Raw genomic sequence first — 26,595 nt, 5'->3', positions numbered from 1 at the left:
AAGGTGTCCCAGGAAAGGTTGGTCCAGGGGAGTTGTCCCTGATTAGCAGCACCCTACCCCATCATCAACACCGGGTTTATGAAATGCCAGCCTTGTATTCCTGGGCAGTAAACTCAGTTAATAAACAGCTCCTTCAGCTGCTCTTCTGTGACAGCCAGTGCACTGCAGCCTGGGGGCCAGCAGGGAACTGCTGCATCCAGTCATTAAATAAAGTAAAAACCTGTGTTGCCATGCTCCTGGTGCATTGCATATCTTAGAAAAAATGAAGGGAAACACCACCCCCACCACCCCCCAACATTAATTGCTATTGATTTAAATAAATGTGCTTACGTTATCAGATGGCAGCAACAAATGGCCAGCGACACGGAAGCCACTTCTCAGAAGCTGCGTGGGAGGCTGCCTGCGAGCGGGGTCTCACTGGGGGCTCAGCAGAAACACAGAGACAAATGGGGATGTTTCAGTCTCTTAGCCCTCATGAAAACAGAGCTCGTTAATGTGATCAAAAACTTCAGTGTCTCCAACTTGTTTCTGCCTTGAATGTGTGCTTTCAGCAATTGCTTTAATGTTTGGATGATAAAAATTATTTCACCAAAAGCCCTCCTGGGTTGTGGCACTGACTGGAGCCTCTTCGCCATCTCCCATCCAGCCCCGAGCCGCACGCAGTGCACAAATCCTGCTGCACCAGGAAATTTCATGCATCCCCAAACCCACCTCATCCCCCAGAGCCAGTGGGGTGGCCAGGGGCCACAAATCTAAATCCGCCATTGCCAAATGTGGCCGGTTTGTCTGGAGCTAATTTGGTTCCTTCCCATTTGGGGTTTGCTGTTGCTGTTATGTTTTGAAGTCCTGACACTAAAGGAGCCCTTCTGGGGAGGGATGAGGCTCCTGGCGTCTCTGCAGGGGTGGTGGGTGGCAATTTGTCATTTCCTGGTGGGGAGGCAGGACAGACCCACCACATATTCCTGCCACCAGCGAGCAAACGGGCTGATCTCCACTGATGATGGAGAAGACCAAACTCAAGGCATTGAGAGAGAATTTGCTCTACTGGTGAGCGCAGAAATTGAAAAAATTACCCAGCATGATGTATTGGGCCATGATGTTGTGGCTGCAAGTGCAGTCAATGCCCCGATTTAGAGGTGTGCCATCTTCACACTACAACCCTCAGCCAAGCCATTTGTGCTTGGCTCTGGTTGGCTACAGATCCTCAACTCTGGTGCAGGTTTGCAGATCAAAAAAAGATGAAAAATAATGGCTATTTTGGAGAATCTCCTCCAGCAGCCACACACAGTGGGGAAAATTTTACAGGTCCAGCAGTGTCTGGGTCAATGGCTGGGATGCTTTAAGCATAAAACCTGGCAATGTTCAATGGTTTGCACACAGCAAGACTCTTGGTGCCTTTTGAACATGGGTTCAGTTTTGTGTAAGTGACTTCCTCTTCCACTGGCCATGTGGAACCAGGCTTTGGCTCTGCTATGCCTCTTCTTCCCCAGCAGTAACTTATTACCATGGAAACCCTGAAGTATCTGTCCAACTGGAACAGGTTGCCTAGAGAAGTTGTGGAATTGTTCAAGGTCAGGTTGGACGGGGCCTTGAGCAACCTCATCTGTGGTGAAAGATGTCCCTGCCCACAGCAGGGGGGTTGGAGTAGATGACCTTTAATGGCCCCCTCCAACCCAAACCATTCTATGATGCTATGATCCACAGCAGATTTAGAAAGCACGTGTAAATACCATGGCCACAGTCAACACTTGTGTTTTCAACTTGGGGTCAGACTTTAACTTCTGGCCAACAATTTTGATATGTGGCTGCCTCGGGTCCTTATATCAGCAGTGTTACAGAAATATGAGCTGTGCATCTTTAAATAACCTGATAAGAGCCTAATCCAGGCACAATTTATGGTGCCCAAACGCTGGAGTTCCTTCCAGATAAAGTGTAGTCTCTCCTCAGAGCACAAGCCATAGAACTGATCGCTCCTGGCACGGTGATTTACACCACCGGATTTCTCCCTGGAGCACCAGTGTCAGGGTGCTGGTGGCTGCTGGAGGCACTTCAGTTGCTATCAGTCATTTGCACTATTTTATTATCCTGGAGGAGCAAAAATAGTATGGTAATTAATTCCGCAGCTTCGGTTGTGGCTTTGCTTTTATTTTATTTATTCATTATGGACTGAGAAAAATGAAAGACAGCGCGTAGGCTCTATCTAAATAACTCCTTTGCCCACCACTGCGCCCATGCTATAATCTGTAGGCCTGTCTGCACTCTCAGAGTAAACTCTTTAAAGATTTAATCAAACAAATTAATCCCCTAACTCGCCTGTTCCCTCGTAGCTGTCATTCAGGAGGCAGCTTATTTTCCGATTTCTAAGAGCCCGATTTCTGCCGAGTGCAATTTTAAATGAAACAGTCCTTAAAAACTGCCCAGATAAAAGATTTGCTCTGAAAACCCCAGTTTATATCCTGGCATTTGCTGTATATGAAATTGAGATCCATTTAAATTCAACACCACACCATCGAGCTCTGCTAAAGGCAGGGGCTGCTCAGAGCTATTAGAGGAAACGACGGGATTTAGCAGGATGGGACTCTCCTCCCAGCCCCACCACTGTCTGCTCTGACCTTGGCCAAGTCATTTAAACACTCCACGCTGTTTAGTCATCTGTAAAATTAGTATATTACTATTTACCTACCTCCAAGAGATATAGTGAAGGTCACCGTTTGTGAAATTCTTGGAGACCTTCGGGAAGAACAGACCTTACGTCATGTCCGCTGGTTTCTGAACAGCACCCTGAGCCAGATCCTGCAAATCCCATGTCTTTAACTGAGCCTGAAAGAAGAGACCCCAGTGCCACGGGGTGAGCTGCTTCTGGACGGGGGCCAGCAGCTGAGATGGATATTTTTCAGCTCTAGTAACAAAACACTGTTTCTTGGAAACTAAGTGGAATCAACTCTGCAAACAGTTCTGTGGTTTAAGTCGTGATGTGACCTATTTTACACTTGAAATAACAAAATAAATAGCCCAGTGACTGCCAAAACTCCGCAATGTTCATCTTTTAAATGCGAATGAAACTGAAAAACCTTTAATTGGTTCTGCCAGCCATTTCCCCTGGAAACACGCCCTGTCCTACAGACTGCACAAGCTCTGCTTTAATCGCTGATGAAAACAGCCTTGAGATCTGATGTACATGACGTCTCTTGAGCCATGTCATAGCTCTTACTTTTTACCCAACTGTTTAGGATCTTCGCTGCAAAGAGATGCTAATACCTGCTAATAGGCAGAAGCAATTAAAAAAAGCTTTGTAGAAAAAATTTAAATTAAAATTTTTGTGCATCAGGATCTTCCAGTCATTTCATTATAGCTGCACCAGAAAGTGATGCTCAAAGCGATGAGCTGGAGGCAAATGCCTTGGGTCTAATGCTGTGCCCAGTTCAGCCCTGTCATCCAGCCTTTTGCCAGCACTAAAGCAGCCAAGCAAGGACTCATCCAGATCAGATTTAGTGGCTGAAGTGCATGAGGCAAAAGGAAATGATTGGGATTAAACCAAATAGAAACAAATAAATGATGGAGGTGAGAAGGCATATGATAAAGAAAAACCGCCTTCACACTACAAAGATGGGGAACGTTTGGCACTGCGGTGAGCCCAGCCTGCTGAGCGCACTCATTTATCTCCAGCGTGCATGCATAGAAAACAGGCTGCTGGAGAAGGAAGTTAATAGAGCTACTGCTGTATTCTCATTTATTGCCCTTTCTTCCATGCATTAAAGACAGTTGTCACCATTCTTAAATCCTGAGGGTTACTGTTGTAACCTGAGTGTTACACCAATACAGTGTATTTTCCACCCAGCTTCTCCAGAACGTGGGCAAGAATGAGAAGACTTTCTAAATGCAGAGATCCTGAGAAAATGGTTAAAATCAAGTACAGTGATGCTGGCACACGCCCACAGACGCCTCTCCATCACCTGGAGAAGCAACAGCACGCATTGAAAACCCCTCAGCCCAACGAACCGGGACACATTTAAGATCTAACCCTACAAACAGAAAAGCAGTGCCAACACGAGCAGGGGTAAAGCTACTGCCTGAAGCCACAGGGCTAAATCCTGTGCTGGAGCTGAACCCGACCTACCCGCTCCAAGGCAGGGGCAAGCCTCAGCCCTCCTGCACACCCGTACGCACATCCTGCCCCCGAGCCGCTGAGGGCTGCTGGATGGGTGCTGGGAGCATCACCAGCCCCCAGCATGGGCACCCCACAGCCCCCTCGACCCCCCAGGACCGTGCCCGGCCCCATGAGGCACTTGGCAGGAGCTGCTTTCTCAGCAGCACTGAGCTTCTTGCAGAAATTGCTGTGTCATTAACCTGAGCTTGGCTTTGAACCAGGGCTTTAAGAGTTTATACAAGTAGTAGCTAAAAGGCATTTAATAGCACAGTGCAGCCAATAAGCAATGAATTATTTAGAATATTTTACTAAGAATAATTGCTGTTTTTAAAGAGCTTTTTTTTTCCTCATCCTCCCTGGGGCCTGGCAATGATTTCATAGTAGTAATAGCGAGTATGAAAAAAACCCCAAAATACAAAGCCATCTAATAGTGGCTGCCTGGGATCAGCTAAACCACGATGCAGAGGAGAAACAATATCTCAAATGTGGTTTCAGCGTATGTTTATTAATTAAAGTAAATACACAACCGCAGACAATAAAGCAAACGCACTGCCAAGAGCCAGGTTCACAGCCCAGCTAGTCCAGGCAGGATTGTGCACACTCTCCCACGTCCAAAATTCATTATAACTCCCCCAAAATGCTAAAAAAAATGTTGCTTCAGGCCCTGACCCCACGCCTGAGAGATAGTGTGTGCTCCCCGACCCGATGCCATGCGCAACCCTCCTGTGGGTGCGATGCCGCAGGGAGCACCACGGCAGCACAGCCCCTGCCCACCCCGGTACGGCTGCTTGAAGCTATCCCTAAAAATATTCACTGCATTCTGTCTCCCTTTTGGCTCATGGAACTGTCACAAAAATAAGCAAAAGCATTATTTTTTTGTAATTATTTGTGCACTTCTTTTTTCCCCCCTGATGTTTGTGGGTGGGTGGGCTGGGAGCTCCGAGACTGAATTTCGCCACAGGGCCATTTCCTAAGGGTCAGCGACAAGCAGCCAAACCCACGGCACCAACTTCGATGGTGAGATGATGAGCTGGGCATCGAGGGATGCCACAGCCCTTGGGGGCAGCAAGGCTTTTTCCTGGAGGTTTGATGCAAGTCACTCAGCCTGGGTAAAAGAAGTGAAGGGCGATGCTCAACCCATCCACCTGGTCCTAGTCCTGCTCAAGCCAGAGCGGAGGCTTCCAGCAGTGCTCAGAGGATGCTCTGCCTGCCGAGAGCCCCCTCTTCTGGAAACCCAGCAGCTGCTCTTTGTAAAAACAACAAAATATGTTTCTTATTTATGGGCTATTTCAGGCTGTGAGCACTGCTGGGTGGGATGGGTACGAGAGAGGAGAGAACAGAGATTTACTGCCCAAAGATTTAAGAGAGGGTTTAAACTTGAGCAGGACTGCCCCAGGCTTTTGCTCACCAGTTTTGGAAATTCATCCTTTCCAAAAATCCCAGGTGAGAAACCTCTCTCTTCCTTCAAAACACAGGTGGGAAGGAGATGCTTCACTTGGGACACAGAGGAGTCCAGAAGAGAAAGGGAAAAGAAACCCACCTTCAAAAACTCAGAAAAAAATCCAAGGATTTTCCAGCTGCCAGTCATTTGCCCCGGATGGCAAATGTTTCCTCTAATTAATAGTCCTCTGCTCCTTAAGTGTCTACTAACGATAAGATCCCGGCAAAAGACCTAGAGCAGGGAGCTCTCTATTGATTCCTGTATTGATTTTTTATCTTTTTCCCTGTTGCTATTGTACATGCAAATGGCTGGTAATGACTCAACATTACGACCACTCTCTTCAAGTGACATTTAGGAAAAAGTGATTTAATCAGAGGGTCTAACACGGCTGCTTTCCCTTTCAATTCCCCCATGCTCAGCCCGAGTGACCCCACAGCACTGGCCCTGCCTGAGCACCCTCCTCCCCGGGACCATCGAGTGGGACAGGGCTCACGCACCGTTTTGCTTTATTCTCCCTAAAACTCTGCCTGAGTGTGGGCTGAACTGGGCACCCTGGGGGGTCTGTCCCTTGCACTCCCCTCCAGCCATGAAAAGCCTCCATGGATGGGGGGGACAAAGGGAACAGAGGGGACTGTCCCACGCAGCCCCATGCCTGGTATCCCCGGTCCCACAGGCAGGACCCGAGCTGGTGGGCAATTTAAACTCTCCATGGTGAAGCACACAGCCCCCAGCAGTGGGTGCAGGGAAAAGCAAAATCATTTTCACGGGGCAGCGATTAGACAGGAACAACTGTGAACCTTGTACCTTCAAATCAGTTAGTTGTTGGAGCTTTTTATGGCCATAATTTTAAACCCCCTAAAGCCATCACTTTATTTTTAATATGCATTTTTCTAACCAGTTTGAATAACAACATGGATTTATTCCTTCCACTGAGTTTACTGATATCAGCTTGCTTTGCCTAGATAAAATAACTTGTTAACTGATGTATCTCCTTCTTCCCTCTTTCTTCAGTATCTTTGCTTAGGACTACTGTATTCTCCAAAAATGCTAGCAAAGAAGTGCTACTTTTCCACAAGTCTCACCATTTCCTTGCTGCTTTTTCCCCCTTTAACATGCAAACAATGCAGCCATGTACCAGCCCAGCACGCTCCCCAACACAATTGTGTCAACATAAACCAGAAGAAAAAACCCAGAAGCACTAAATAAATGTTAGAATGTAGCTAAAAAAAAGAGCCCTGTAAAGAAATGACCAGTCTCGGCACTGGTGGGAATGCAGGACACCCACAAGCACTGGTGCTCCTCTGTCCCAGCCAGCTCTGGACAGTTCAATTGGGAAGTGAAAGACTACAGCTTTTTTTGGGAAATTCCTGACATTTTCTCCTTCTGGATGGGCCAGAAGATATCATAAAAGCAGCCTTTCCTCTGGTGTTTTGGTATTTCTTTTCTGGGAACCTCCTCGGTGCAGGCAGGCAGAGCCAAGTCTCTCTTGTGGCATCACCCACGTTTCGGCCAGCCACGAGGGATGGCACGAAACCCACTTCGATCCCTGCCTTTGCACTCAAGTGAGTAACGTAACTCACTAAATAGCAAGGGATCAGGGTTTTTTGCAGAATTTTATAATGTTTTACAAATTGACTCCTGCAGCTGGGACACAGTTTATTTTCACCCTGAAGAGCAGCCTGGCTCAAGAGGTGATGGCTACACTCGACTCAGAAATGGTCCCTGGCAGAACGAGCTGCCCTGTCTCTGGATGCCCTGGTGCCGGGGCTAACGGAGCAGGCGGGAGAGCAGCTTGTGGCTGGGGAAAGTGTTCAGAGCAGGGCCAGATCTCAGCTCTGTCCCATCTCCACCACGCTGAGTGAAGACCAGGGAAGGGGATGGTGAAGCCGTTTGACCTTCCAACAGAGCCCACCCAAGCTCCTACAGCCTCAGCCCATCTCACAGCCACAGCCGCTGCCGCCCTGCAACAGGGCAAAATGAAGCGACTACCTCCCTGTCCCAGGAGGGTTTGCAAAACGCTGTGGGGTTTCTGAGCAAAGGTGTCAGTGAGGTTAATGACATTAAATGAAGGTCATCGTCGCATGCTTTAAGTTGTGATTCACTGAAGAGGTGACCCATGACACCCCAAACCCAGATATCAGAGGAGAGAAAGAAATACATAAGAAGTGGGACAGAGAAAAGGAGCCCTTCAGGGTTGTACCGATCCCTGGAGGAAAGCTCACTTTTCCCAGCTCTCTTTAAGAAACATTGAGCTGTAAATGCTGAATGCACATCACATTAATCTGATGACTCTCCAAGATGTCTAGACTATTGTTGGAGCTGATAGGAAGCTGGCATCATCCGAGCTCTTTCAGCCTTTCTTGCCTTTTTTTTTTTTTTTAAACTAGTAATAAGATTCTTTTCATATTATGCACTGCTGGAAAGTCCCGTTTGCATGCAGACAGCTGCTGTGTTTATAGACACCATCCAAAATGCAGCTAAACACGACAGCTCGCTTTAAGCAGAGCAGCAGGCATTTGTTAAAATGATCATTTCCAGAGGGATTGCAGGAGATCTTGACTTTTTTTTGCTATTTTAAAGTCAAAGACCTGTCCTTATACAAAGACAAAAGTCCCACATGGAAACACGCCTTGGGAAGATCCCGAAAGGAAAAAAAAATCCTTAAAACGGAATGTCATCCTGAAAATCAGCAGCTCCCATTAATGTTAACCAGAAATACAAAGGCTGAACTAAACAGGCTGTTGAGTGGTCGAGGATCATTCTGAAAGCACAAGAAAGCCGGCTCGCCTTTAGCCCTGAACAAGCCGAATACCTGAAATCCTTCCTTGCAGATCTGCAGAGCTAAAATAAAAATGAAGTAAGGAATTGCATCAAAACTGCCTCCAATTAAAAGCAAAGTCCATGAGAAACACAGTTTGGGAGGGTTCCTTCCAAGCAGTTTTTCCCCATTATAATGCGACAGGAATTATTGCACAGAAGAAAATGGATGAGAGAGTTAATTTGAACATGCGTTTCAAATGAAACACCATTTTCCCCCAAAATGGAAACCCTACACTTAAAGCAAACAGGTAAACTATGTTTAAGACACAAAATACAGCTGGGGTGGGAGAAAATCAACTTAGATTAAAGCTATTTGCATATATTTAGTGAGGATGCTTTTGTTGAAGAGCGATGAAGACACTGCCCATGCTGCAGCCCCAGTTCACCCCTCCCCACGCTCGCTCTGCCTTCCTCACAGACCTTTCCATCAACAGCCTCTCTACCCACTTTAACCCAGCATAATGTAAAAAGCAGGTTTTAATTAAAAACCAGCGTGGTATGGGAAGAGGCACAGCGAGCAGCTCTGGGCTCACCAGCTTTCCTCGGGAGCTTCTCCCCACGGCACAGGGCCTGTATCACACCGCAGGGGGAATGGGGTGGCCGCTCTGCGGCTGCACAGCCTCCCACCTAAAATAAACTCATCCTAAATGCACGATTCCTTGGGTATAGCAAAGTACACAGTGCCCTCTCCTGCCAGGAGCCGTTGTTTTTTAAATATTCCCCCTCACCAGCCTTTCTGCCCTTGCTTAAGTGATGAAAATTAATTTATGTCTTGCTTTTATAAGATGTTGGTCACAAACTGCCAGTGAGCTTGAAAAAATTATGCGATTTTTCCTCGCCAGGCATTTGAGCTCAGGCAGTACTGGCCACAGCAGCACATATCCAGACCCAACCATGACATCTAGTGGGTAAGCAGCTGAACACTACCCTTCTCCTCTGGAGAGAAAAGAAAAAAAGGTCATTTTTCCCTTCCCACTCATTCCTGCACTCTGGCAACAACAGCCCCTTACATTTGACAGTGTCTCCCACCCGGAGGGACTGCAGAGCCCCCAGCCACCTCCAGCCCTGGAGCGTTACAGCTGGGCAGCGGCTGTTTGCAGGGACATAACCCAGCTCTGGCAGGGAAGAGGGCGATACCGCAGTCAGCTGCAGCCCTGCGATGAGCAGAAAAACAACAAAAAAAATGCTCCCAGCTCTTTGCTGGGGTCACAGTAAGGAGATTCCAGCTCTATTTTTCGAGCAGCTTCCAGCTGCCCAGAGGCAAGCGCCCTCGTTTTCTGTGACTCTGTCTAGCTGCAGACCTCCGTATTTGTGCACAAATCCATTAGGTTATGCAGACAAGGCAATATGCAACATTCCTGACAAGCCCCAAAGCTTGACAAGCTCAGGTTCTTACAGCATTGAGCCATACATGCCTCTTCCTCCTCGACTGGGATGTGGCAACACCTTTGTATAACTGTCATAAAAAGGCAAATAAAGATTAAAAATTTAATCAGCTTTCAAAATCAAGTTGTGAAAGTTTGTTTTTTACTAGTTTGTTTCTCTTTGCACAAAGATTGCTTTCAAACAATACAGGACTGCTGCCAAAACTGTAAAAGAGCTCAGACTCCTGAAGCTGGTAAGCACCTGGAACCAGAGTCTGTCTCAGCCAAGAGTGCTTTGTCCTGTTTCTGCAGGTGCAGAGAGAACTTTTTCTTTGTTTCCATTTATTCTGCATATTTCGCACAGTAAATAGTCCATTCAGAGTTAAAAAGACCAAACAGGATTTGAAAAAAAAAAAAAAAAGCACAGGAAACTGATTTTATTTTTAATTCAACTGTGAGAGGAAAACTAGAGATGAGACTATGGGATTCACCATTCTAACATCATGAAGTCCAGGCTGAAAAATTCCAGCAAGAACAAAACTTAATTCATTAATGGCAAACCAAGATAGAATTAAAGTCAATTTTAGATGCGAAACATGTTGACTACAGATAGTCTCATTTAATAGAAAAATCAGTTCATGTATTTTTATTGGGTTCTAGTTTCCAAACATAGGTCAAGACAAATCATTCTACGTCAGTCCATGAGAACTGTTTCTTTCATTACAACACAGAGAAGGTGTGGAAGTTCAGTCTTAATAAACATGTGCAAGCAAACAACTCGCACAAATGTATGGGTCTAACCTAGCTCCAAAGTAACTACAAAATATATCAAGTTTAGCAGAGACACTTCAGGGTGAGTGTGTCACTGTTACCAAAGAGAATTAAAATATTTTCCCAAAGAACATCTGAAATTATTAAACTTCAGACTCTTTCATTCTGGCATCACACACACAGCTCTGACTGCATCCCACAGCCGCCTCCCAGCAGCGTTTCCCCAGCCCAGGACACCTTGCACGAGGGGCTCATCAAGAGCCAGGAGACTTGGGAGCATGGGGCTGGTTTTTAGGTGTTACCTTGCCCAACCGTTCTGGTGTACAGCTGGGAGTGCATTTTGAGAGGCACTTGGCTGCCTGCACACACTCTACACACTTCTTAAAATTATTTTTTTTAACACAGTTGAGGCTGGCATAAGGACATGCCCCGCAAGCTGTGTGCAGTCCTGTATTGTTTGATAGCAATCTTTTTGCAAAGGGAAATAGAAACAAACTAATAAAAAGCAAACTTTCATAGCTTGATATTGAAAGCTAATTAAATTTTTAATCTTTGCCTTTTTATGATGCTTGTTCCTATACAAAGGCCCTTGCTGGCAGCTGAGCTCATCTCTACCACCACGTTGAAGAGGAGAAAGTGCTGATAAACCTGGTTTACAAAAACAGACCAACCAACCAACACCAGGGTCCATTTATCATCAGTTTTTGTGTAAAGGAAGTTATGAGCTTTTATCTAGGTAGTAACCTCAAACATGCGCATCCCTGGGGCAAACTGACATCCTTTTTGGAACAGCTGCATCCCATCTGTCCACAGTGCCAATGACACCCTACAAAAGGCAAAGAGAGGGTGCTCTGGTCTCTCTTCTAGAGCTTGGAGGCGATGCAGGGGAACAGGCAGCTGGCACAGGACCAGAACTGAGGGAGGCTGAATCCCACAGCTCGCCTGGAGGAACTATTTCAAGCATGTTAAATTTTAACCACACATGGCAGCATCTCTACGCTCCAGGGAGAGGTCATCGCAGAGAATCACAAGCTCCATCCCAAGTCAGGCCAAAATAAGAAACAATATTTCAAAACATCCCAGCTCCCTGCAAGCTGAGAGTCTGGAACAGAGCTCTTCCTCTGCCTCAGGGCAAAAAAATACACAGCTCTTTTCATCGCTGACCTTTAAATTGTCAGGAAACTAATACAAGCAATCTTCCCCGAGAAGCCATGGTGAAGGTGAAAGAACATGGCATATGAATAAATGTAAATTCAGGGCAGGGGGGTGGTGGTGTGTGGGGAATCAACATTATATGGTGCTGTGCCTGATCAAGGCTATAATTAGGAGAAGCAGCACAGAGTAGATGAGATTCCAGCTGTCATACCCCATTGATATTGCTCTGATGCACTCGAGTTCCTAACCTGGAGCTTGGCAGCCACCCTATAAAAGAGGTGTTACGGGACTGTCTAAGAATCACAGGGATGCGACGTCTGAGAAAGCAGTTGTCAGTACTGGCACACCCCAGAGAAAGCCATCCGAGATGCCCAAAGCCTTCTGTACCATGGGTCTGTGACCAGCAGGACACCCAGAAGACAGTCTCCTGCTTGAAGAAATAATTTTTTGTGGCAGGAACCCTGGGCATCACTCCCTCACCTTCATCCCAGCCTTGAAGCTGGCCCCTGTGCAGCAACCTTCAATGCAATATTCACTTATCTTCCTCTTTCCCCTCTGACACCACCAGCCCAGCTCACGCAGTAACAACTTGTCACAGAGGAGCTGTCAGCAGTTCCTGCTATAAAGCCCCCCTGCCAGCACTAACCTCCAGGAGAAAGCGGAGAAGCTGCATCCTTCTCGGCCCCCGTTCGTTGTAGCATCAGTGCTGACGTGCTTCACGTTGCTCTGAAGCCACACCAGCACTAGAAGTGAGTGTGCGAGGGGCAGCAGGAAAGGGGACTCCTTTCATCTATCATTGTCTTTTCTTTGCACATCAGCTCCAAGATAATGTCAAGGTGAGTAATTAGCAAAATCCAAAAATAAAAAGAGCTCTCCCAGAGGAGCATGAGCTAACACAAGTGCCCAAGTCAGTGCTAAGCTGCATAAGGAAGGCAAAGCAGAGGAGTACTACACACTACACCTTCATGTGATTTTCCCAGTCACCTTATTGCACGGTTGGCTCCACATCCGAGTGGTGGTTTTACACTTTCCTTGAGCGGTCAAGTGTTAAGAGAAGGAACTGGTCACTGTCTTGGTGCCAACACACAGCTCTGGCATTAGAGGGACAGGACTAAGGACTGCTCATTCCCCATCCCAGCCCCACGTGCTGAAAACCTGCTGCCTCCGAACGTCTGCCCCATGAGCCACTTGAATCAGTTCCACTAATACACTGGCTTGGGGATCAGAGGTTACATGCCTTAAGCACACCCCCCCAAATTGCCTGTATCCCACCGACCTCCTTAATTTCACCCACATCGAGTTGTTGTAGCACCGTAACCAAAAATGCGACCACAAAGGTTGGGCTCCTCCCAGTCCGCCCACCCTCAAACAGGGACCCCTCAGCAGACCCACTTCTCCATCCTGACTTTGCAGAGGTGAGGGACCTGCTCCCTACCAGCCTCCCGACAGGCAGCAACACTGGGATCGCTTCCTCGACAGGTGAGTGGAGGTGCCTGCAGGAATCGGGGCTGGAGACACTCCCGCTTGTGCGAGAGCAGCTGCTGGTCAGCACAGCTGCTGCCTCTCTCCTTACGGGTGGGGAGAAGACAGATTAATCAATGAAACTGAATCCGATTCATCAGAAACTGCAGCCATCTGTTAGATTATTAATAGACACAGAACTCATGCAAAGCACTGGCATTAATATTCCAGGAATATCTTTTTCTGGAGGGAAAAGTGTAAGTTAGCAGCAACTGCAGTGTTGGGGGGGGAGAGCAGGGTGTTGATGGTTGAAATCAAATTAATGGATTTCTCTCCACCTTCCTCCAGCACAGCATCTCACCCTCAGAAGACTAAACACTTTTTTTTTTTTTTTAATATAATCCTCACCCCAAGTCTTCTTTAGATTCCTACAACATTCACCTACCTGCCTGCTCATTTCTAAGGACTCTTCCTACTGAAGGGAGTGCAGGTCAAACTGGGAAATTACCTCAATAACCTCCCAGCCCTGATGCTGACAAGGAACACGTCACAGCCTTGTCAGGTGTGCGGAGTGAAAAACAGGAGTGGTTTTCACATAGGAGACCAGTAAAACACTTACAGAAATCCAACGGCACTTAAACCAGCTCATTTTCACTTCTTGTACCAAGAGAATGAACAGGTGGGGGTCAGGAAGAGGAAACAACTTTCCAGGTTATTTTAAACCACCTCTATTATTTTTCAGACATGCACTTAAACCGCATGCATATTTTGCTCCTCCTTTTTTATAATCAAGTTATTTCTGTACTGTGCTTGATTCTCTTGTGAGAACAGGAAACTAAAATAAACACTCCATATTTACTCACATCAAACAGTGTTTCCAAGAGGAATTGAAATATAACTGACAAGTGGCCTATTTTTTCTTAACCTCCAGATTCTTGCCCTTGAAACATCATGCCCGGAGAAACCAGCCTCCCTCGCCTGCACCACTATTTGCTCTCTGTGAAGCAGACACAGCGGATGCACCAGAGATGAGGTGGCACAAGGAGCCATTTTACATTCATGCCATTTTTCTCATGCCTGACCAACTAGATACAGTGCAGCCAAAGCAGATGTAAGACATCTCTCTCCTGATGGGTGCGAAGGGGAACACAAGGAGCCCTGTCCTTGCCACCTGCAAAGCAGGCGCCCTGCTCCCCCTGAGCAGCCCTGGGACCGGGCTAGTGCTGCAGAATTCACCTCCCCAGCCCAGGAATGAAACTAGTCAAGGGTAGACAGCTATCAAATAGGCCACCTACAGATGTCAGACAAACCACACCAAACAGACTGAGGGTAGGAAAGCAATAGTAGTTCCCAGAGATGAGAATAAACCAGCCATGACGATAAAGGCGAGCGGTAGCAAACGGGCACAACAGCTCAAGACCTCAACCCACTGTGTACAAAAAGCAGAGCTGGAGCCTGAAATAAGATCCAGGCTCCAGCAAAATGGACAATTTCCAAGTATTTGAAAAGCTTCAAACAGCTGTGGGGAGGAAGAAAACTCTCACAGCCCATGACAAGGCAGAGCGAGGCAGACACGAAAACAAGGTCTCCTCTAAAACAGAAAAGGCACTGAGACTTTGACAGTGCCCGGAGGGCACGGGTGGTGCTGGCTGGGCACACTCAGCAGGCTCCTGCTGCTAAACAATGTTTGAGGAAAATCCTCCTTCAAGATATTTGACAAGACTTGCCCACCCAGAAGACTCCCAAGAAACCAACACAGCTGTAAGCCATGTTTTGCGGGATCAGGAAAACACAGCACACGTCCCAGCAGACAACAGCGACAGCTTCGCATCCTCCGGTGACTTGCCAGCAAACCCAACCTCCCCACAGCACCACCTGGCAAATCTGAAGATGCTGATGTCCAGACAGAAGGCCGAGTACGAATCTAAAATTGCAAGGTAAAGGATTTTAAAAACTATGAGGCTTCAGGGGAGGCAACTTTTCCTACTGTATGCAACTATTGCAGGGTCCTTATCTGCGAGTAGAGGCTATGGATGCTGCTGCAGCCATTGCCTCCACATGCCACTGCGAATGTCACCCAGGATCCAGCATTACAGGATTAGGTTAGCAATTATTTGAAGTTATTTGAATTCATTTTCATGTCAGATGCTTGAGAAACTCCAGAGCATCTGTAAGATTTTTTTTGCAGGGCTGCGCAGAGCTCTTGAAAAGCCTCTGGTCTATTGTGTATTTTTCCCTTTTGCCTTAATCCAATACTGAGCATCTCTCTAGGGAAAAGTGTGCAGGCTTCTCGGCAGCATTAGCAGTGAGTCATTATCCTTTACAAATTGCAAGTCATGAATTTTAACAACTCAGAGGAAAGTGTTCACAAGTATTTTCCCAAATTCTAAGATTAGAAATTGAATAGATTTAGCCAGAGCTTGTTATGCAGGAAAAAAAACCCAGAAACAGTTCCAGGCTCTACTTTCCAAATAGTACTGCTTTTCTACTGTGTAGTTAAAAGGAATGAACTTTCTAAACATAGCTAATGAACAATATTGTAATTTACAGGTATGTTGTGCAAATTGACTATTTGATTAAATCATAAAATACCTCAACATGCATTATTGCAACAGATGGCAAGTGCGTTATGCTGAATTACACTTTGCCTTGAACATTGTGTAAAGAAAAATCTATTTGATCTTTAGTTCCTTGAAAAAGTATTAATCAATTTCTTCTTCATAAAAGGAGCTATTTCTAGGTTTTTAGCTTGCTTTTTTTTAAATCTCTTTGCCATATTCTGTTAGTTTTCCCTTGCAGTTCAAGGGAACTGCAATATAAGCAGAATCCTACGTTTCCTAAAATACGTTGCATTGCCATTTGTTGTGAGACTACTGTAGTATTTCACTACAAAAAAAACCCACCTCCAACCCCGAAACTGACTCCTTTGGCCATATAGTTATTTACTGTAGATTAGGATAACTAAAAATTGCAGCTTTTATTTTAATATATTATAAATTGGAAAAGTATTGGGGATGCCAATATTTGTATTTATAGGAACATGTTAAAAAATGCTAGCTTTAAAAAAGCCTTTAGCTTTATTAAAAAAGGGGGAAAAAATCCTGTAACTTACAATGTTTGTCTTTCCAACAGCCTGGAGCAGCGGAACAGAGAGCTGCAGTCAGAGATTAAGGGTATGCATTCAAAACTGGGACAGCAGCGTAAGTGGTACAGTCTTGTGGAGATGAAAATGCGAAATGCGGAGAGAGCAAAGGAAGATGCAGAGAGAAGAAATGAAATGCTCCAAAAAGAAATGGAAGAGTTTTTTGAAACCTTCGGGGAAATTAACAGATGGAAATAAACAGGCATGTGTTCAGCTTGAAATTGAGCTAAACTGTAGGAGAGAGAAAGGCTAGATCCTGATTTCAGCACATACTCCCGTCTCAGAGGTGAAATAAGAAACCCAACAGTAAAAACTAGTCTGCTGATTATAAAGTGCAGTTGATGCAAACTCGTGGGGATCCCTGAACTCCAGGAGCTCTGCACCACCCTGCTAATGCCAGAGACGCTTTCTCTTACCCGTAGAAAAATCTTTCAGACACTTTGCACTACCAGCTCCCACGCCAGCCTACGCAGCGTGCTGGGGAAGCACCCTGGTGCTTTTTGGCCAGCCTTGAGTCTTGTACCGACGCACTAAATGCGTGAGTGGCTTCAATCAAGGGACGTCATGCTTGCTGGAGTCCATTTTAGCAGCCACCCCAGAAGTCCCACAGGTATTACATGGGCTGTAGAGAGTGCTGAGCCATTTGCTCCTCCAGATTATAATTAGCCTCCCTACAGGACTCCTGTAAGAACACATTAGTCTTAAGACTATCACTGGTAGGCTCCCTCCCTCCCATCTCTTCAGAGTTACCTCTCTCCACACAACAACTGTGTTAACTATTTTCATACCAACATTAATGACACAAAATAGTTAAATATCAGGAAAAAACCCATTGTTCTTTTAACCCACTGCAGAAGAACTTCAACATTAACAATGGCATCTGTATACCTAAACCTTTACTGAATTTAAAATTATACTTTATATGACAAAACCACGTGATTATTTGCTCTTCAGCAAGATTAAATGTAAGAGTGACCATCTATTTGATAACTCAGTGTCTCACTAGAACAGCTCACAATGTGCAAGCAGAAACCACACAGACGATCTTCTTCCCCAGAGGAGTGAGCAGCTTGTTTTAAGATCAAGTGTGAGTGAATCAAAAAACCAGTGTTACCCCACAAGGTTCACGGGGTGAAGCAGCCCTGCCCTATTCCACACTGCAGGCCCTTTATTCATACGTGCTCGCTGGCCAACCACTTTAACGCATTGCCTGGTCTCCACGAGTGAGTACCCTGCTGAACCAGAACTGGCTTCTTTGCCACCTTACCTTCACACCAAGCAATCATGAAGTATTTTTAAAATTTGAATTCCATGCACTTACATTCTTGATTTTTTCCACTTTTTTCCCACCTTTTTTTTTTTTTTTCCCATCTTCTGAAACCTTGTTACTATGAGAAAACACACTTCTGAATTCACACTTTCCTCAAAAATTATTTGGGTCTTGTTTAATCAGTTCTTTCTCTCCTTACCTTTCTAGAATTGTCCTGTCAATGTCAAGAACTTGAAATATAAAGAAATGGCGTAAGGCAAGGAATGTACTTGGGGGTAATGCTTTGTAAAGCACTTCCCTGCACACACATCATTGTCCTGCTTCATTTTTTTTTTTTTGTTCTCTATTTAATGAATTCTTTTCCTCTGTAGCTGAAAAAGCAACCTGAAAAATATCCTATCATCAAACACAGGGGAGCTTTGGGATCTGCTGGGCATCCCTGCTTTATCCAGAACTCTGTTGCAATGTCCTGTAGAGAAGAGCTAAAACTTCGAGTTCTCCATGCAAGAAATAGCAATGTTGTGGTAAAAATTATTTCAGACTGTCATAGGTGAAGCTTTTACAATGCCAAAGTCTGGCTGAGAGCCCTAGCCATAAATCTAGACAGGAGGCTATGTTAACCCTTCCTTTAATATTAGAAAACCTCCATGAAAACTGATTAGATCAAAGTGGCAGTTAAGTTTTACTTCACCTTCTCCAGAGTTAGAGCAGACAGCTTTGCAAAGTGCCTGGAAACCTCATCGCTCTCTTCGCAAAAATACTTACCTCTTCCTCAAAGTAAGTACAACAGAACTATTTTTTCAAGTTAGCTGTACCTCTGTTTTGTTCAGTGAGAACAAAATGAAACACTGTTTGAGCACAAGGTGAAGAGAAAATTCTTCCAAAATCCTTTTATATATGTACATATATACACACACACATGTATATAGCCAGTACCTTAAAGTTGCAAGGAAGTCTGACAATCTGATTATGACACTGTTTCAGCACATGGATGGGAGTACAGATCTGTCAAGTATTACCAGGCAAGCTTCTGCAATTAAAAAAAAAATCATTTCAAAACACACTTGGCAGTAAACCCAAGTGCTGTTAATCTGTCCAAATGTTCCAGCTGACCAGGAGAAAGCAGCTCCAACCAATCTCTTAAAGCTGCTGTTCATTCATTTTTCATACCAATATTTACATTTTGGTTAACTGGAAGCTAAAGTGGAAACTGAAACTTCATGTTTTAAAATAACTAAGAGCATACATCATTTTGGTTACATAAAACATTTCATTTCAACACAGGAAGAATCAAGAAAAATAAAACATTGCTACAGTAAATAAGACAGACTGCTCAAATCTTTTAAGTATACATATTTATTTGTAATTTTACAGTGGCTTTCGTACTGTTTTACGATTAGGTTTTTGGAGGAAAAAAAAAATCTTCAGAATGAGGCTTTAACTAGAACTTCAGAACTAGTTATCGACAGTTTTCCTTATGAAATTCTAGTTTACTTAAAGAAAATCAATCAAAAAAAACCAAGGAAGCATGACTGCTGTCCATAAAAAACCAAAAAACTTTCTAGTCATCCTGAAAACAAAGTCCAGCATCAGACAAAATAGCCACTGCATTGAAAGGAACATGTTCCTATTGCACAAGCATCAAGAATGGGATATGACAATCAAAGCCTAATTTCATAGGCAGAAGAGGCCACATGTATCTATATAATTAGACTTCAAAGCACATCTTTCTTCTGAAATTATATACCATACTATAACTAATATTAAGGCCATAAAATCAGAACACTGTAACAAGTGATAGGGCTTGATGCTACTTTTTGTGACATTTCGCAAACAGAAGGTGGGAAAGAGGGCCAAAACAAGACATACTAAGTATTCTGAAGGTAGTTAAAACTTGAAGGCATTTCAAAAGAAATTCGCGAAGAACTAATTTTTGGAGGGGATTTATTTTGAATCATTAGATAAAACTGAATTTCATAATAAATCACTCAGAGTCTATTATACTCTTTAATAGCACGTGTTCTGGAGTACACTATACAATATATTCTCTGAAATTAACATTTGCATTTTTACGAAAACAGTTAATTATTTCTACGTGTTATTCCCTCTAAAATAGATGAAAATTTGTATAATCTTTATAAATTATCTTAGTGACCAGGTAAGGCTTCACTGTGCTGAGTTAACTGCACAGAGTTATCTGTGATTTTCTCTTAATTAGGTATCTTGATTACAGTAAACTGCTAAAACCACCTGGGGAACCCAACATGTCATGTAATTTAAAGAAAGGGACAGTTATGTATTGCTATCCTTCCTAATTGTGTTCATTTTATTAGTGTATAAAACACCTGAAAGCAATAGCTCCAAAGAAGCAGTAACCACCACGGAAGTTTAAATGTTTTACTTTAGGAAAATCTGGGAATCTGATGAAGCTGAAAATGCACATTAGTCATTTTATAAAGTTTGGTTTGCCACCGTATAAGAAAATATAGGTATCAAAAACAGACAAATACACTGCTAACCATCTGTTACATTTTCTTTTAAAAAATTAGCACCAATTTGAGCATCTGAATTTATAGAAAAGCTAGTGACACACTTGGTTTTTCAAAAAAAGTTTTTCCCCATTAGAAGACAATACAATGGCATATGCTCAATTAGCCTTGTTATCAGTAACAAATATGACTGCTGTTTCAGGTAGTGAACATAAAACGTTGCTCTCACCCGATTACTTTCTCCTGTGCTTTTGTTATCCTAAGAAGCTACGGAGTGATGAACTACAGACCCAGCCTGGGAAACAAATACACATGTACTTGCTTAAGCACACCCTAGAAAGTATCAGGGTTTGGGACTAGTATTTCAGAGCAGGGACAGTGCCTTCCTGTGGTATTCATAGAGCACCTACTGCAGTGGAGTCCCAAGAAGCAGGTGCTCTGGCCTTACCACAGCACATACAACTACATTATGATGTTTAGGCAAAAGGTAATAAAAAGTTTTTTCTTTTAAGAAAAAGAATCCTAGTGCTCCTAGCTAGCTGACCTTGCTATAGGAACAAACGTTGTTGTATCTTTATATAATAGATGGCTAGGTAGTCACATTGCTATTCAAGTCATCCTACAGGCATCTGAGTACAAGATGTTTCTCAAAGGATCTCTTACTATGTGTTAAATTTCAGCCCATAAAAAAAACTAATATCAAATCTCTGAAAACAGGTTTATATTTAAAGGAACATGCTGATCAAATCTATTAGAATAGCAAAGATTGCAACCAAAATTTAAACATATTTAGCATTTTTATGTCATTCCTTTTTACACCATATACTGGTTGTATTTAGAAGAATCCTAAAGTGCTTCAAACTCAACAATTAATAAAGTTGATTTCTTTTGTGCAAAACTGCAAGCACCTTTTCAAAAAAATAAGCAGCAGCATCACAGAATAAAAACTTACATAGTTAAATGTATTTTCTCTATTCTGTTTTGAATTCTTGGACCAAAATAATTTGCCATATTTTCAATAACAAATTACAGAAGAGTGCATTTTATTAGTTTAATTTTATACTGGACTTGTTATACATATACTGTTTGAAATAGCGGACCCAGGTAAATTTATATCCACAAAGCAACACTGTGGGATTGAAATCCAACAACTAAAATTTTAGCTACAAAAATAGTCATTTTATAGAACACAAACAGAAACGATGGTTATCTCTCCACTTTCCTCCAACGCTAATATGAGAAAAGATGGTTTACTTAAAACATTAGTTTAGCTCCAGACATTTTTAGCATGCAGAGCGGGCAAAAAATAAAACTGATTTGATAAGTCGTGTAATAAGCTTTTAGAACATCACTATCACTCATGTAATAGACAATCTACAATAGATGTAAAATAATGAGCCAGAATACACTTTTTCTGTCATATTTCAACATGTTAAAAAATAATCAAAGACACTCTGGAAAAGCAAAGAAATCACCAGATTCATCTATAGGAACTCAAGTCCAAATTCTGCATCTGGGTGCAGGTGTCCCTGGATCAAAACCAGTTTTGAGCAGGAATTACACAATACACATCCCAGGAAAGAATTTGGTTCCCAGTATATGGTATCACTAAGTTTAGCATCAAGCCCTGATAGAATCCATATGACATATGTAGAATATACAGACAAAGGCTGTTCAGCATTTACCCCCCACCACACTTAAAGTGTCACAATTCAAATAAAACACTCCGCACAAACTGTATTGCTGCAAGACTGAACCCGTACTCCAAAACGGCATTATGTTCAGTAAAGATTTGTCTGCACTTTAACAACTGAACTTCCAGCACACACCAAACTAGAGAACTGCACTTCTGCCAAAAGGGTCATCCACTCAGTTCTTGGAGACTCGGTATATCAGCTGTATTTTGAATGTCTAAATCCTACTTCATTCATAAAATTATAATTTTAAGCCAAATACAATCAGATCTAAAGAGGAAATTGATTTAGCATTCATTTAAAGTCCTTCCTTTAGGAAAGAAAAATTAAACATATGGAATAATTTTTTTTTTTTTTTAAATTCATTTTGAATAAACACATATGCTCTGTTAGGACTTAAAGACAAAGAAAACCTCAAGTCCCCTCTGGTTCCTAACAGTTTTTGAAACTTACCAACTAACCAGTTAATTTCTAGTTAAGGTTGAGTTTAATTTTCATTATTTTGACATGGAAATGCAAACCCTTACTGGAAACATTCCAAAATTTCAAAGGCTGTTTGCAAACACTAATTTCCAGTCATTAGGCTAGTTTAACCTTGTATGATCCATGCAGACAAAGCCTTAATTTTGACATTCAATTCTTGTCTTTCAATAAAAAACTAGACTTGTCATATCACAGTATTTCCTCAAAGCACACTTACAGGCTGCTTATCCAGATTCCAAAACGCCAAGCTTCTCTTTCTAATGTTGTTGGGTTTGGGTTTTTTTTTTTGAGGAAAAATTGTATGAGCACAGATGAAATGAACTGTTTAAAACCTACTCCATTTCTGCAATGCCATGCAGCTACTCAGTGTTCATATATTTAACACAATGTTTCTGGTAGATAATCTGATTGATAGTTATAGATCCCTCTTTTTTTCAGGTGAGCAGTTAAGATTACAGATTGTATCTATGTTGACCACCATTTATTTTTAGTCATATTTCATAAATTGTTTATGTATACTGCAGTAGTGTTAACACTATACAAAGTCTCTCAAAGAAAAGTAACATTCATGTTTACAAAACTGAGCAGGTTTCTTAATATATATATGTATATGTATACACACACATATTCTTAATCTTTAAATACATATAAATATTTATAAATGCCAAAGTGCAAAAAAATGGTCAATTGCATCACTTTACATACATGATTTTAGTATTAGGAATAACAGTGATTATATTGCACACCAAACTCTCTAAACTTTTAAACCCCCGTCAAGTTACATGTGCATTTTGTTTTCCATCAATGATGAGGTTCTTGTGGCATTGATGACCATTTCACAAACGTGGCACTGAACTTAATCTGCAGTCAGGAATACAACTATATGTATATAATCTGCATGCAGTGCATTTATAGTCTATATGTGCACACTGAAATAGCATGGGAACTTTAGCATGCATTTATTCTGCATGCGTTTTTCTGAACATAATCTGCATATGTGCCATCTTGAGATCAATGTTCATTCAGTTTATTAGCAATTTGGTTTTGAATTATACTGGAATCAAAATCCACAATATTCACAGACATTTCATGCATGCTTTGAAAGCAGCAACATTTCTGTAAAATTCTGAAGCGTCAATGTATGCCACAGCAAGACGACATTAAAAAAATAAGGTATGAGACAGCTTTTCCTATAACAAGATTTACAAATAAACTCAGTTCACCTCAGGGTTTTGGTTTTTTTCTGTTCCAAGAGTACATATTCAAGCTAACAGTGTGTACTAGAAGGTCAGATACTAGTTCACATCATGGAGATAGGGCAGGTCTGTTAAAAAACATTAAACAATAATTTGAATCGCAGAATAATTTAGGTTGAAAAAGACCTGGAGGTCATCTGGTCCAACCCCCCGGTGTTCTGAGCAACCCAAGTCCAATAGGAAAAAACTCAACTCTGCAAATATCCAAAACACATGAAAAAATTTAACACAACAAATTTTTTTTTTTTAAATCTTTTAAAGCAGAAACGGTTAAAATGAACATGGCACAGTGCAACTTCAGTTGAAAAAGATTTAAAAAAATCTTGAAAAATGAAATCCTGTAGGTTACTTCCATAGTGAATCACTAATGTTCATTTTGAATAGGTGTCTCTAGTAATTTTAACTTACACAGATAACAAGGATTTAAAAAACGCAAAAGAACAGCAACCTGTACTGTTCTGCTACACGGTAAATAGGTATTTTAAAATGTTTTTTCCAGTGACAAAAATGTACTAAAAATATTTCACATAGACTGTCAGTATCCAAAGATAAATTAAGGTATCCATCAGTTCAAAACCAAACAATGAGAAAAAAACCAAGTCCCAATATGCTGCAATTCAATTAAACAGAATTTTAAAAATCTGTAATTCCAGATGGCAATTCTGAAGTTAACATCATATTAAATACTTTGCTAATTTTTGAATTTTTTTTAACCTTCTGGGACAATAAAACCTTAGTATTTTTGCTACAGCAAATTAAGCTATTAAAAAGGGGTACAACTTTAACATAAAAACAATGTTTGCATAAAGAGAAATTTCAAATCAAGGTCAGAAACAATGAACAATTTTCTTTTACAAAAGAAATATGTCAGTAATGAAGTGGCTGGCTGGGCCAGTATATTTTAGAAGTTCTATTTATATATTCAAGTCAAAAGTATCTGGATCAACAGCTAAATATAGTGCCTTTAAGAAAGTGGTGTTTTACCTCATCTTGTACATCTCTATTACTCTTACAGTTATATAGTTTAATCTCACACACATGCACACACAAGATCCTTTAGCAAAATTTCACACCTGTGCACTCCAAAGTCAATGTGCACAAATTCACAAGTGTGTAGTATAAAGCAATTTAAGCCCTACTCTACTGCAAACACATTTTCTGTTGTGCAATGTAACAGGCAATGTTTGTATTATCCGATTCTGAAAACTGTATTGATAAGCCTGTATTGAAACAGTAAATAATCTCCTCTTCTGACACTGTATTGAGAAAATAGGTATTAAATATGTTTTACTCCCCCAGTACTATTAGAGAGGTTTTCCTAAGGCGGGAATAGAGCTAAGCTCTGTTAACCAAATACTTAATTTACAACTGACTCAAAACTACTGTATTTTTATTTCTCTAATTACTCGCTAGATAGAGTGGACCCATTTAAAAAAATGGAAAACATTTATGCAGCTCTTTCTGAGGCTGCAAGTCTCTCCAGTTCATCTGACCTTTTATCAGAGTTTGCAGTGAATGAAGAGCATCACAGATATAATTTCCTTTTCTGTCTGTTTTTGTTAAAGGACCAGTATCACAAACTAGAAAATACAGAACATCTTAGAACTCTCTCCTCTTTCTCAACAGGCACTGCTTCACAGATAATTAAATCTTAAGGAAGGATGAGTGACCTTAAGTCACTGTAACTTCCATCCATGTTTAAAAAACTGAAAAAGACACACACTCGTAGGTGAAATACAAAGTAATGGCTATATTCTTTAAACTTCACGTTTATCTCTTCTACAAGAAGATAGACGGAATTGTTGGAAATCGAATATAGAAAGGGCTCAATAAAAAAAAAGTGCTATGTGGAAGAATAACTGCCCTTTAAACATAGTACTGAGAGCGTTCAATGTGTGATTTCACACTTACATACAACACTCCAGTTGTTAAATAAAGCAAACTGCCAGTCACATGTTAAAACAAACTTCATAGAGACTATACATTCAAAAAACCTACTAATGAGCAATACTGTACTAAAATGTAAACAACCACTGTGTCACAGAAGCCTGCCAGTCGGAACTGAAGATTCATGAACCCACTGAAGAGGAGTTATTTTATTGTGTAATAAAGTCTATTATAACTGCTCACCTGAAATAGGCTGAAACAAAGAAATGCCTATAATAGTGTCTAAATTTAAATTTTCTTGTTCTTTAGACATTGATTTGCTTTCATTCTACAACATTAAGCAGGCAATTTCATAACAACTGAGTAAAAAAAAAAAACAACAGGCATTACTTTAGCAGAACATGCAGAACATGGAGTTTTTCTACTTGGTTCCATTAACTTACAAGCAATTCAGACCCAATGGAAGCAAGAGTTCTTTTCCAAAGTCAAGTCTGCAATCCTGGCTGATCATCGACATCCTTCAAGGGGTCCTGTCAAGGCATCGAGGCTGCTGTCTGTATCTGAGGCCAATGTTTGCTCTGTTGACATGGATGAAATGTCATTGATAGATGATGACTGGGAAGGACTGGTGTTGCTATTCACTGCTGCATCTGTGCTAAGTAAACCAAACATAATAAAATCTGAGGCAAGACAATATTGCAGGTACAAATAACCACACTTCTAGGCTCTGAGTATCACTTTCCCCACAGAAATCCTTAGGGGATAAAGAAATTAATAAAGATTAGAAAAGCAAGCAATATGTTCCCTAGCACTTGAATCACAAGGTGAACATTAAGAGATATTTTTCCCCCTCTCTGGGGGGGGGAAGGGAAAAAAGGCAATGTATAATGTGAATAGTGACCCGAGTGTAAAGAAGTCTAATAGATACAGTTAATAAAAGACAGCACAATATTCCAATTACTGAAGCAAGAGAACAGCAGCAAACATCAAAGATTCAATCATGGCCATAAATACTTTGCACTATTAACTACTTTAAAGGAGCCCTAATGATATTTAACCCTGCATGAAAGGGACTTATTCATACAGAGCCACAGAATAACCGTTCAGCATAAAAGGTATCTATGCTACAGGTGACATAACATGGTACTGATTATTTCATTTGATGACAGAGCCCTTTGGGGAGAAGGCAGCTCAGGGCGTTGGACACACAAGACT

The 26,595-nt window shown here is 42.1% G+C and overlaps 2 protein-coding genes across 13 annotated transcripts in view; one reads left to right on the top strand and one right to left on the bottom strand.

The window, feature by feature from the left end:
- The window catches only part of MAPK9 (mitogen-activated protein kinase 9), a 79,342-nt gene that overhangs the window by 30,042 nt on the left and 22,705 nt on the right, over nucleotides 1–26,595 (bottom strand). For 3 of the 12 annotated variants that reach the window (XM_074884069.1, XM_074884062.1, XM_074884064.1), the window contains one exon: nucleotides 18,508–18,601. In XM_074884069.1, the coding sequence (XP_074740170.1) occupies nucleotides 18,552–18,601 (50 nt within the window). In that variant the 3' untranslated portion in view covers nucleotides 18,508–18,551. Of the gene's footprint in view, nucleotides 1–18,436; nucleotides 18,602–18,909; nucleotides 26,036–26,595 lie in introns of those variants that run through there. The other 9 variants (XM_074884059.1, XM_074884057.1, XM_074884058.1 and 6 more) reach the window with 4 other exon arrangements.
- On the top strand, nucleotides 14,803–18,194 carry LOC141949741 (rho GTPase-activating protein 24-like). The gene is made up of 2 exons (XM_074883659.1): nucleotides 14,803–15,096; nucleotides 16,292–18,194. The coding sequence occupies exons 1-2, from the start codon at nucleotides 14,843–14,845 to the stop codon at nucleotides 16,497–16,499; spliced, it is 462 nt and encodes a 153-aa protein (XP_074739760.1). The 5' UTR covers nucleotides 14,803–14,842; the 3' UTR covers nucleotides 16,500–18,194.

Source organism: Strix uralensis, chromosome 14, assembly GCF_047716275.1.
Source record: "Strix uralensis isolate ZFMK-TIS-50842 chromosome 14, bStrUra1, whole genome shotgun sequence".
In the NCBI taxonomy this organism is placed as follows: Eukaryota; Metazoa; Chordata; class Aves; order Strigiformes; family Strigidae; genus Strix; species Strix uralensis.
Note: the sequence above shows the minus strand (reverse complement) of the source record. Positions and strands in the feature narration are given on the sequence as shown.